The sequence below is a fragment of the Macaca mulatta genome, chromosome 19 (genome assembly GCF_049350105.2).
Source record: "Macaca mulatta isolate MMU2019108-1 chromosome 19, T2T-MMU8v2.0, whole genome shotgun sequence".
Classification (NCBI taxonomy): Eukaryota; Metazoa; Chordata; class Mammalia; order Primates; family Cercopithecidae; genus Macaca; species Macaca mulatta.
The window spans coordinates 41,812,181-41,824,841 of NC_133424.1; the positions used below are offsets into that span (position 1 = coordinate 41,812,181).

Genomic DNA, 12,661 nt, shown 5'->3' on the forward strand with positions numbered 1-12,661 from the left:
TGCTGTCTTCACGGCACAGCCCCTGGATGCTGGCTGGGCCGTCACCTGTATTCTTGTCCCTTTCCTATAGGACCAAAGAGGGTTGTGGATGGGAGGGAGTTCTCCTTTGCAGCCCCCAAAGGACTGCACGCCCAGTCGGGTGTAGGGAGGGAGACCTGGGCATTATCTTGCCTTGTGACTACAAAGCATGACAGCAACTGGCTGAACACAGAACTCAGCCCGCGGGGATGGAGTAACAGCACAGTAACAGTGATGGTAGTTCCCACGTTCTGTCCACGCCCACATGCAGGCACTGTGCTAGACACTGCGCATTAACTCGCTCCTTCATCCCTACAGCACCTCAGCTACCAAGGCTCCATCCCCTGCCCCGCTGCAGGGGAGGGCGCTGAGCCTCAGGGACAGAGACGTGAAGTTATCCCCCCCAGAGTGGCCCAGCATTGGATTAAAAGCTATAATCAGATCTGCCTAATTCAGAACCTCATTCTCCTCACCGCTGCACTGTATTGCTACTTTTTACTTTTCTGAGTGAATTTCTGGCTTGTTTTAGGGAATTAATGCAACATTTCTTTGACAGTGTGTGTCCACACCATACCCAACAGGAAGGAAAGAAGTGACTTGTACTCACAAGTGGTGTTGGCGCAGCCTCCAGGGAATTTAAAAGGGAAGTACTGTGCACCCCGGCTCCTCCTTGACCCCCCCCCCGCGACTGGCCCTAGGCCAGGCTTCCTTGGCCCCACGTGCTTGGGTTTCACCACTAGCACAGCAAGGTTAGGGGAGTGGTGAGGCTTGGTCACTGTGGCATGTGGAGGCGCTCTGACCTCCTGGGATGGAAACGGGGTGGGTGTGGGTGGGAGTGGAATCACTTCCAGCATGACAGAGTTGATAAACTTCTCATGCTACGGTGGAAACCACCTTTCATCTTCAAAGTGCTTCCCGAGCAGCGGCTGGTAGATAAACATGGGTGGAAATGGAACTTTCAGCCGGCCCCGTCCAGGTGCCTTATGGCTGGTGTCTACGTCTCTTACCTTTGATGCTTCTATGTAAGGTAACCAGGCTGTTTTCACACACCGAGTAAATATAAAAGCACCTTGCACATATTTTCAAAAAGGAATCGGTTAAAATGGGTATTCTTCTCATTTCCTTTTCTAAAAGGAGAGCACATGTTGTTGCCATTAGTGGGGGAGCAGCCACCTGAGTAATGATGAAAAAATTAAAAAAAAAAAAATCTCCAAAAGAAGATAAGTCTTTTTTTCTTTTTGTTTTGAATTAAAATTCCATCATTTTTCTATTTCCAAGATGAACTAAAAGCCCGGTTTATTCCTCCTCGGTTCCCGATCCTTGCTTTTCCTGCCTTAATGACATCCTAAACTTTTGTTGAAAATAATTGATTGAATTTAAATTTCCTTAAAAGTTGAAGAGGTAATGTTACAGTATAAATTTCCTACCAAACACTAAGTAGGGAAATATCCATTAGTGAAATTAACTACAGTTTCTAGGTAGCTAACAATGTGCTGTATACAGTAGGGCATGGCTAATGAACACTGCAGTGGGTGATATTTCATTATACAAATTAATGCTCACATTTTAATGGGAAAGTCACATAATGAATCTGGGCTTCAGTGACAGCAATTAGAGACACAGATTGTCCCCTTCTGGACAAGGCACTGTTTAGCAATAAGCAGCTGTGTGAAAAGTCTTCAGGTTTACAACATATATATGCTTTGGGGGAATTAGTGTACAATTTATATTAATGTACTGAAGCTTTGCTGCAAAGACACCACCATATTTATCTCTCCTGGTGTTAACTAAGTAAAGACATGGAGAAGGACTAAATAAATATCAAATTGAGGATGCAAATACAGGAAAATACTCAGTTGCTCAACTTAAAAGTGAAGCACTTTTGGAGATTTAGCAAAAAACTAAAACCAAAAAAAAAGAAAATTAGAAGCATGAATCACGTCTTAAACCTTAAAATGGTTTCCAAAGAGAATAATATGAATCCACCTGTTATTCTTGGAGAGGTGCTGGTGGGAACTTGCTCTAAATAGCTCTAGAATAACTCCCTGGAACCGTGAGGGTTCCTTTTACATATCAAGAGCAAAGTAGAGGCTCAGAATTATAAAAGACATGACCATGTAAAAATAGGTACAGTGAACTAATTAAACCACCTGGTCGTATATTTCTAAAAATGGATGATACAGTGACTTGGGAGAGGTTATCAATGATATTTTAAAGCTGAATATATATCTCATGCCATACGTCAGTGGGAAGTTGGCTTACTGTATGGCAGTTCCAATAATTTCATTAATCCGTTGGAATGATGAACTGCGGCTTTTTAATTTCATTATGCCTTTTTCTAGCAAAACTCTTCTTTCCAGAAATGCATTGTTTGGGCCCACATCTTACTTCTTTAAAATATAGTGAGAGGTTTCCCTGCAGAAGGCTACCAGTGTTTGTGGCTGCTTCCTTCAGTGGGCAAAGGGTTCTCTTCTGCACATTTCACAATAACTGCCTGCTCCAGATCCCATCTGTAAAATAGAGCTCTGTGACCCTTCAGTGTTTGAGAAGTTTTGAGATAGGTACCAATATTTAAAAATTAAGATACTGCACACAGATATCTCATAGATATGATACTTTTCTTTTATTCTTTTCTTTATTTTAGAGACAGGGTCTCACTCTATCACCCAGGCCGTTGTGCAGTGGTGCAATCATAGTTCACTGCAGCCTTCAACTCCTGGACTCAAGCGATCCTCCTGCCTCAGCCTCCCAAGTAGCTTAGACCACAGTTGTGTGCCACCACACCTGCTTAACTTTTAAATTTTTTGTGGAGATGAGGTCTCCCTGTGTTACAAGCCTGGGCCACCATGCCTGGCCAAGACTTTTCTTGGAAAATCAAAGGTTGTAGTGCCCACAGTTGGTTAGAGTTGAGTGACACTGTGCTCCAGGAGAGAATGGCTGTTTTGCATACTCATCTAATCTGCCTGGTTCTGCCTGCATGCGAGTGTGTGGCACCTATAACAGATAAACACAAAGCAATGAACCACAAACATCATGGAGGTCACCAGAGGGCTCAGGACCCCCTGGAAACCTTGGGAGACAACCTGAGTCATCCCCTCAGTAGATGGGACTCATTTATGGCCTAAGTGGCCAATCAATCAACTAGACAGAGCTGCTGGCAGGGTCTGGGGCTGCCTGTACCTTGGGGCCGCCCAGGCAATGCAGGCCTGAGTCTCAGGCAGAGTCCAGCCTTGGTTGGGCAGGGCTAGGCAGGTCCAACGCCTGGCTCCTTTGGCATGGATCTGGCCATGCCTGGAGGCCTGGGATTTGCTAGAGTTAGCCCAGAGAGCTTGGGCAGAAGAGTGCATCCAGATGCAGAGACCTTGGCTGGGAAGCCGTTCTCAGCTGAGGTAGACTCAGCATCTGCCTGTGCCAGCCAAATGAAAGAGCAGACATAGACCGTGCCCTGGAGGCTGTGAAGTGTGCTGTTAGGCCTCTCCGCCAGGTTGCTGCCCCACCCCATCTAGGCCAACATTGTGAGAAGTTTGCCTTCTGAGCACTCTGAAATGGGCCCTTTGGGGAAAGAATGCCGGGGAAACAGCTGGGATGTTTCCAGTGGAGCACAAGGCCCTGGGGCTGCTGGGGTTCTAAGGAGGTTCCCAGCTCAGCCCCTGGATGTACCTGGCTAGAAACACACCCTGGCCGGGGCTCACTTTCATCTTTAAAGCATTTCCCTGTGCCCCTTTTTGGATAGGAAGCCCAGACAGGGGAGAGAGGGCTTTGAGACAGAGGGCAGGAGTGGTTCTTCCAATCATTTAGCGATTATGAGGAAATTAAAATTGAGCTTGTTTCGTTGTGAACATAAATCCAAAGGGGAAGGGTTTATGCCCTGGAACAACGTGCGGAGCACTTAGCTGAGGAATTGGAACGATCGGAAGAAGCCACCCAAACCAAGCCCTTTAGCGACCCGGCAGGAGGTGGAACTGTATAGAGAAATGGACAGAAAGAGCAGGGCAGCCCTTTCATCCCAGTGCAGAAGGCAGAGGAAGCGTGGGTGGAGAGCTTTCTAGAACCTTGCATAGCACGTGCACTCAGAAAACCCTTGAAAGCTCATGAAGCAGCCCCTAATTCACCAGGCCTGGGCCCGTGGAGACTCCAGTGCTAGGAATTAGCCTTTCTTGTTTCTCAGCTCTGGCTTTTATTCTCTGGAGCTGTGAGGGCCAAGGCCTATTTTGAACTCTAAAGACAGTGGGTGGAGTGAAGGGGTGCTGTCCTCCTGCACACCCGCATGCTGTGTGTGAGTGTGAGAGTGAGTGCATGTGTGTGAACTCTGCTAGCCTATTATATGATATGTCTCCTCCAAAAGACATGAGAGCAGGGGACCTGGCTCTTTGGTTTTTACTCAGTTTCCAGGGCCAAGAAGGGAGGTTGCAGGTGTTTATTCATTCATCCATTGGTTCATTCCATCAAAAAATGTGTGTGAATCAAACTGAAGGTTTCTGAGTCAGTGGGTGACACGTATGTTTACGAGTATTACTGGCTCTATTCAGGACACTTAGTTTAGCTCCTAAGTGAGCTTAGGATTGGGATAAGACCCCATAGAACACATGCTTCAACATGTCTTATTACAGGTTGAGGAAGAAAAAGTCCCAAGACTGGGATTCTGTGTCCAGTGGAGTTCAGAGTAGCATGGGTGTCCAGTCCCTAGTCCAGATTCTCAAATACCTCCTGAGGTCTAGACTGTCCTCCCTGCTGAACCATTCATGGTTCCCACTTCAAAGGCACTTCCAAGGAAGGCTGCCTACAATGGTTCCCCACTCAGGATCCACAGAGGGCCACCTGGGAAAGTCCCGAAAGATCCTAAAACCAAGTTTGCATCTTTGGCCAATTAACTCAGAATGTGGGGAGGAGGGACCAGGTATCAGCACTTTGTCAAGACCCCAAGGCAATTCCAGGTTGGTTTTTCAAGGGGTTGTCTTTACACTGTCTGCATCAGAATCATCAGGGACACTTAGAAGGCCAACTTCAACTTCTGCCCCCACCCCAGACCCAGGGAATCAGAACCGCTATGCCTTAGGGCCAGAACTGGTGTCTTAGCACATTCCCCTGCTGGTTCTAATGCACAATACATGGACAATACAGTTTGAGTACTACCGCTCCTGTATTCCTTCTTTTTTTTTTTTTTTTTTTTGGAGATGGAGTCTCGCTCTGTCTCCCAGACTGGAGTGCAGTGGTGCGATCTCGGCTCACTGCAAGCTCCACCTCCCGGGTTCACGCCATTCTCCTGCCTCAGCCTCCCGAGCAGCTGGGACTACAGGCGCCCGCCACCACACCCAGCTAATTTTTTGTATTTTTAGTAGAGACGGGGTTTCGCCATGTTAGCCAGGATGGTCTGGATCTCCTGACCTCGTGATCTGTCTGCCTCGGCCTCCCAAAGTGCTGGGATTACAGGTGTGAGCCACCACGCTCAGTCTCCCATGTGCCTTTCAAACCTGTATCGGTTGGAAATAGACATGCACATCCTCTGTGCATCCCTACCCAGAAAGGCAGCTCTCCACATCCCCAGGCTTGAGAGGAAAGTCCACATTCCCCCTCTTTAACTCCCGCTAATGAATGCCCATGTTTTCTCTACGGCCCCTTTGCCTGCCAGATGCACATAATCATTTCCAGGTGCATTTCTAAACACAGCCTGAGTCCCACCCGGCACCTGCGGGCCTCACCTCTGCAGGCTTTCATCGCCCGGAGCCTCCCGCAGGGTTTGCTCTCACCCGTAGCCCAGGATCCTGAGTTTCTAGGTAGGCCTGCCTGCTGCGGGTCCCATCACAACCCCTCTAAGTTTCAGGTACTGCCTCTGTCACACCTGATCACTGGGCTTCCAGGTAAGCTGAATCAGCTGTGACATCCTGCTGCCCAGAAGTGCCCCATCCCAGCCTGGCCTGCGATGCGATGTCTAAAAAGCAGTAGCTCAATGAGTCTGAGTCTAACCCGGGACTGACTCCAAGAAGTGGGAAAATACTGCCTGAAATTCTCTGGACCTTTACCCCAAAAGGGATAGAGACTTCCTCCTAGATCCATGTCATTGGTCTAGTTAGAGATGACTGTGACCTTTATGTTTAGAGAAACGGATTCGCTGCTGGGTTCCCTTCCTAGACTTAAGGGCCACCTCTGAAAGTGTCCAGGAGAGATCTCAGCGGCTCATAGCACCTGACACCCTTGTTCTGATAAGGCAGGCAGGGTGTCCATGGCTCTGGCATCTCCTGCTCAGACATGACGTGTCATCTCCTGCTCAGAGCCAGGGTGGTGGCCCTCTTGCTCACAAAGTCCATGCCCCCAAATGCCCTGTGCCTGGAGGACTGGGACTCATGCCTTCTGCTGAGATTAGACACAGTGAAATGTCTTCAGAAGACACCATTCACTGATGATTTGCTGTTACTTTTTAGATCAGTCTATTTTATAATAGAGCAGAGGAAGAGGAGGGGGAATAGTTGAGGTTCCTTGAAGAAATAATTGTGGATATCGACAGGGCAGCATTGTGAATAAGAGAGTGGGGACTGTCACAGTCCCCATTCCTTCCAGAGAGCCTTTTGATTGCAAAGTCTAGAAAAGCCCTGGGATTGCTAACAAATTCTTGAAATATATTTAAATCTGCAGTCATTTACCTTCTTTCCCTTCTCTATCCCCCAATGCCAGCAAATGTAAGTTGTCTCTTCTGGTATCTTTCCACATTGTGAAAAGAACAATAGAAGTTGGGGGTGTTGAATTTAAGTAAATATTTAATTCATGAAAATTATCTTATATGTTTTAAAACACTCTTTAAAGCTATTTTTATTCTCTAGAAAGCGCTTATTATAGGTAAATTACACATTTTACTACCGGAGCATTAGGTTTGCCATTAGTACAAATTTAAGGCACTACAAAGACCAGTAGATAATGTTAATTTCAAATACAGAAACTAAATATATTTTGTGCCTTTTTATTACTCATTTTCTTTTAAGTTTTATTGACTGCTTTTTATCTTAACTATATGTCTTTACATGCTGCAATCATAATGCACTGTAATGGTATTAATATTTTATAGAATCTGTATTTATAGTTCTTTATTTAGAAACAGTGCAGTAGGTCTGCAGATATCTGAGCCCGTCTGGAATGGTGCCCTCCAAATAATGATAAATTACTTGTGCAGTATGCCATTTGCTAATTATATCCATGATTTACTGCAGAGCAAGACTTAAATCATTCATTTCAGTCTTGCGTAACAGTGCCATAAAATTTTTAGGTTTAAAAATGGTTTCCATGTGTATAATTTAAACAAATTTTAGAGCTATTGTATACACAAAATATTGCAACCACCCATTTGTTACATACTTTCTCTTTTTAAACTTCTACTTTTAATGATCACTGTGGCTGAAATTATTATGCTTAATTTTCATAATCATAGCTTTTAAATCTACAGCCGTTTTCACATGTTAGATAAAGAAAAAGATAGCTAATTGTGTGTAGATAGTATGTCATTCCTGAATAGTCCCAAATGGTACAAAATCATTAAAAAAGCTTAAGAGTACGAATTATTCTTCTATTAAAAAACAGTTGTTCTCTAATTATTAGTTTGAGCTGCTTTGTTTCAAAGAACAAATGTTGATCCTTCCAGCCTCGTTCAGCACACGAAAATGAGATAAACGCCTCTTTTTTTTCTTATATCAAAATCTTGCAGGTGAGAAACCCTACAAGTGTCCGCACTGTGACTATGCCGGCACGCAGTCAGCGTCCTTAAAATACCACTTAGAGCGACACCACCGGGAGCGGCAGAATGGGGCTGGGCCGCTGTCTGGGCAGCCCCCGAATCAGGACCACAAGGACGAGATGTCAAGCAAAGCTTCTCTGTTCATCAGGCCAGACATCCTGAGGGGCGCCTTCAAGGGTCTCCCTGGAATCGACTTCAGAGGAGGCCCTGCATCTCAGCAGTGGACATCAGGGGTGCTCTCGTCCGGAGATCACTCGGGGCAGGCCACCGGCATGTCTTCAGAGATCCCCTCAGATGCTCTGAAAGGCGCCGACCTTCCTGCCAAAAGCACTCACTTCTCCGAGATTGGAAGAGCTTATCAAAGCATCGTGAGCAACGGTGTGAATTTCCAAGGGTCCTTGCAAGCTTTCATGGACAGCTTTGTCCTCAGTTCCTTGAAGAAGGAGAAGGACGTGAAGGACAAAGCCCTGGCTGACCCCCCTTCCATGAAAGTCCACGGAGTGGATGGTGGCGAGGAGAAACCCAGTGGCAAGTCCTCCCAGAGGAAGTCCGAGAAATCTCAGTATGAACCCCTAGACTTGTCTGTGCGGCCAGATGCCGCCTCCCTCCCGGGCTCCTCGGTAACTGTGCAGGACAGCATCGCGTGGCACGGCTGCTTGTTTTGTGCTTTCACAACGTCCTCCATGGAGCTCATGGCCCTGCATCTCCAGGCCAACCACCTGGGCAAAGCGAAACGCAAAGATAACACTATCGGGGTCACAGTCAACTGCAAAGACCAAGCCCGGGAGGCGAGTAAGATGGCCCTGCTGCCCTCAGTACAATCAAACAAAGACATGGGCCTCTCCAGTATGATTGGCTCTCTAGACTCTGCTTCTGAGAAGATGGCCCAAGGTCAGGTCAAGGAGACTCTGGGGGAGCAGAAGAGCGGCACATGGACCAGCCACGTGGACCCTGCATTTTGTAACTTCCCATCCGACTTCTACAAGCAGTTTGGTGTTTACCCAGGCATGGTTGGCTCGGGGGCCTCCAGTTCCTGCCCCAACAAGGAGCCTGATGGAAAGGCCCACTCTGAAGAGGATGCCCCCATCCTGATCCCCGAAACCACGAGTAAGAACACTACTGATGACCTCTCTGACATCGCCTCCTCAGAGGACATGGACTCCTCCAAGGGAGAGAACAACGATGAAGAGGATGTTGAAACCGAACCGGAAATGATGACCAAGCCCCTGTCTGCCCTCAGCAAAGACAGCAGCAGTGATGGCGGGGACAGCCTGCAGCCCACAGGCGCCCCCCAGCCCGTCCAAGGACTGGTCTCACCTTTATCCCAAGCACCGGAGAAGCAGTGGCATAGCCAGGGTCTTCTCCAAGCCCAGGACCCCTTGGCGGGCCTGCCAAAGCCGGAGCGGGGGCCGCAGAGCCTGGACAAGCCGATGAACATGCTGTCGGTCCTCAGGGCCTACAGCTCTGATGGCTTAGCAGCCTTTAATGGACTTGCAAGTAGCACAGCAAATTCTGGATGTATCAAGAGGCCAGACTTGTGTGGTAAGTTTTAGAATCCTCTTCCTATAGTTCATTTCCCAAAACATCAGTGCTGAATTGTGCATTTTTTTTAAAACAAAAATGGGGTAGACTTATCCATGAGCAAATTTTGAATGAAATATTAGAAAAAACCCTCAATGCTGTATCTGCAATGTAGACAATCATAAAAGTCCATTTTGTTTAGAAGTTTTAGAACTCATACTTTTGTGTTCCAATTGGCATTATAATGTGCTAAAATGCCTGTACAGAAGGCATGGAAAAGGGGGTGGTCTTTCACCATGTGAACTACTCCTGTTTGCCATCTAGAACTTGAAGGGGGGAAAATCAACTTACAAAACAAAAATGAAAAGAGACATGGTAACTTGCAAATTCTTCAGTTTTTCAATTTATGCAAAAGATGCCTAAAGACAATTCCTTACTGCTTTGCTAAGCCAAATCTGCTTTCTTAAACTTGTCTTTTATTGACTTAGAGGATACTAAAATCATATCACACTAACCACAGTATAGAAATAAAGCGACCTTCTCTCCAAAGAGGGAGATGGTTTCTGGGTGTTTGTGACTCATTTTTAGACAAACCAAATGGCGGTTACTGTGACTTTGGCCTTCTGCGCTTGCCTTCTGTTTGTCTGTCTGTTCACCTGTCTGTCTGTTGTTCTAACAAGACATGTACATTGTGAAGTCCCTGAACAGTAGTGATGTGACCCTGTGCATCTTGGATTCATGCTTGTCTGATCCTGTAGCAAACTGACACTTCTTTAGCTCCTTAAAGCATATGGGTACCCCAAAGGAATTCCAGATTTTAGAACATAATGATAAATTTAAGGACTAGGTTTGGATCAAATGAATGTTGGGGTGGTCAGGGGGAATCAAAGTCATTCTCTTGGCACCCAGATATCCGTATTTGAAAGCCTTTCTCTGAAAAGAAGCTCAACATATTCTTCTGTTTGAAACCAGCCCCAAATATCCTCACCAGAGACAAATGACCATGATACCTTTCCATCTGTAATTTATGAATGGATATCTATAATTTCACTTCACCTGTGGAAGGCAGGCAGGAAGGCAGGGAGGCAGGAAGGCAGGAAGGCAGGAAGGCAGGATGGAAAGAAGGAAGGGAGGGAGGGAGAGAAGGAAGGAAGGAAGGAAAGAAGGAAGGAAGGAAGGAGGGAGGAAGGAAAGAAGGAAGAAAGGAAAGAAAAGGGAAGGAAGGGGAAAAATAGAAGAGAATATTTTTGAACCTCAACATCGTGTTGTTCCTTTAAGCACAGAGCAGAATTCAGGAAGCTAGACTCTGGGTTCATAATTTAGATTGATATATTTCTTTTATTCCTCTTCTTCCCTAATTCACTAGGAACTGAATCAAGCGGTCAGAAATATTTTTTTGAATTGTCGAAAATCACTAAATGGATTTCTGACAGCTCAAAAAAATATTGACAGTTCCTTATGCTGAATGATTCACAAGGCCCCATTAACCACTACCCCCAGATCTATTTTTAGCCACATACAATTCATTACTTTTGAAGCCGTTAAAAACAATACTTAAAAGAAGGGAAAAAAGTGTTTTATGTCAGTCCAAATTTTTTCCTTTTTTTTTTAACTGGTGGAGCAATGTTTAAGGCTTTTTTTTTTTTTTTTTCATTGTTGTTTTAGGTTTGTGATTGGGGTGGTTTCTTTTTTATTGTTGTTTAGAGCCTTTTTTTTTAAGTCTATTTTCAGTTCTTTCAACTACCTACGTAGGACCATAGTTCCTGCCAGGAATCCATGCATCAGAAAAGATCAAAACCTGGCATGTTCATGAGCTCATTATTATTGAAATGAGCTCATATTACCCCTATTAATTTTCCCATCTTCCTATCAGTAATGAAGGAAGGCTGCCTGGCTCGAGGAAGTTTGCCCAATGGTATCCTTTCGCACCAGGCAAGGTTGAATGGGAAGCCAACGTCAGGGAGCCTGCCGGGTCTTGAGAGCCTTTTCTCTATGGGCTGCAAGCTCTTAGGCACTTCTCACCTTTTCCCAAAACAGCAGCACACAACACGCCCCTGACATTTCCCCACTATGTGCAAGCCCGGTTGCCTAGTCCACCTTTCAGCCTTTGGGCAGCAGACCCAGGGATGTAAGCTGTGCCCCTCACCCCCCACCTCTTTCATGGGACTTGGGGACCCTCATGCCAGCCAAGCTTGAAGGCTTCCTGGTTGCTTCTGCATCAGAGGGTTCAGGCCCCTTGTCCCGCCTTCCACTCCTGGGAAGATGCTGAAACTGACTCTGGCCACAAGCTGCCTATTTTTAGAGAGTGTGAGTTCTGCATTCTGTTTGGCCCCATTTCTTCTGCCTCCTCTTGCTTTAGTTTGGGAACAGGCAGGAAAAGATCCTCCCTGGCTCTTGCATTTGCCTGGGGATAGGGCCACTGCCCTCTTGCCTCTAGGATGGGTCTGGCTCTGCCAGTTCTCATCCCACTCCCCCCATATCTGGCCCACCATAATTGCAGTTCTCTTCTCATTTTCTTGCGGGCGACTGTGGTATCCCAGAAGGTCCAGACATATTCATCCTTTCTAAAAGTTACCATCTAGGAGGACACATAAATCCACATGGGCTGTTTTTTGTTTGTTTGTTTGTTTCTTAAGTAGTGTAATTCACTCTCTTTTTAGCATGACAGGAAGCACAAGTGACATTTGTAAGCCTTAAACCCCCACTAGCTTCCCTTTGCGAGGGTGGAAGTGATATTGGCACAATGAATAAAATATTTCTAATGTTTATTCCTCCTTCTCTTCTTCACTCAAAGTAGATACGAGTTTCTAAATCTGCCTACCAGGATGATCACTATTTCTCCTTAAGAATCTGGGCTTTGTCAGACCAAAGCATCATTCCTAGATTTCTCATTTCAGATGGATAAAGTTCAGGGCTGGTTTTGTCTGGTTAGTAAACCTAAATCCCCACTTTCATGATTATAGAAACAGGCTTATAGGAGGAGCTAATGTTCCTGTGTTTCTTAAGGAAGAGCTCTGTTCTCAAGGGGTGTAAAAGTGTTTGAAGAAGCATCAGAAATACCTAGTTCAAATTATATAAACTCCCCACAGATCTCAGCAGCTCCTTCAGCCCTTGCTGTTGATTTGGAGAAGGTGGTGTCTCACCCTAGTCTGTGGGTGATACTCATATTGCAGGCTGTACTTTCAGGATCTTCTGTCATTTGTGCATGCCTTCTTCCTAACTTTTAAAACTCTGGTCCTAAATTCCTTGGTGCCATAGAGCCAGGGTCCTGGCCAGTGTGCCCTGCCTATCCTAACAGCCAGTGGATTCCTAGCTCTGGTGCAGAAGGAGAGCCATCGAGGGGAGAAGCCAACCCAGCCATTTGGGTGGGGAGACGCCTGTTGCATATGACAGTGTCGAGAG

The 12,661-nt window shown here is 46.0% G+C and overlaps 1 protein-coding gene across 13 annotated transcripts in view; it reads left to right on the forward strand.

Annotated features, from left to right (window-relative positions):
- ZNF536 (zinc finger protein 536) overlaps positions 1–12,661 on the forward strand; it is a 488,422-nt gene that overhangs the window by 316,616 nt on the left and 159,145 nt on the right. For all 13 annotated transcript variants that reach the window (XM_015123486.3, XM_028839572.2, XM_028839579.2 and 10 more), the window contains one exon: positions 7,709–9,280. In XM_015123486.3, the coding sequence (XP_014978972.1) occupies positions 7,709–9,280 (1,572 nt within the window). The remainder of the gene's footprint in view (positions 1–7,708; positions 9,281–12,661) is intronic.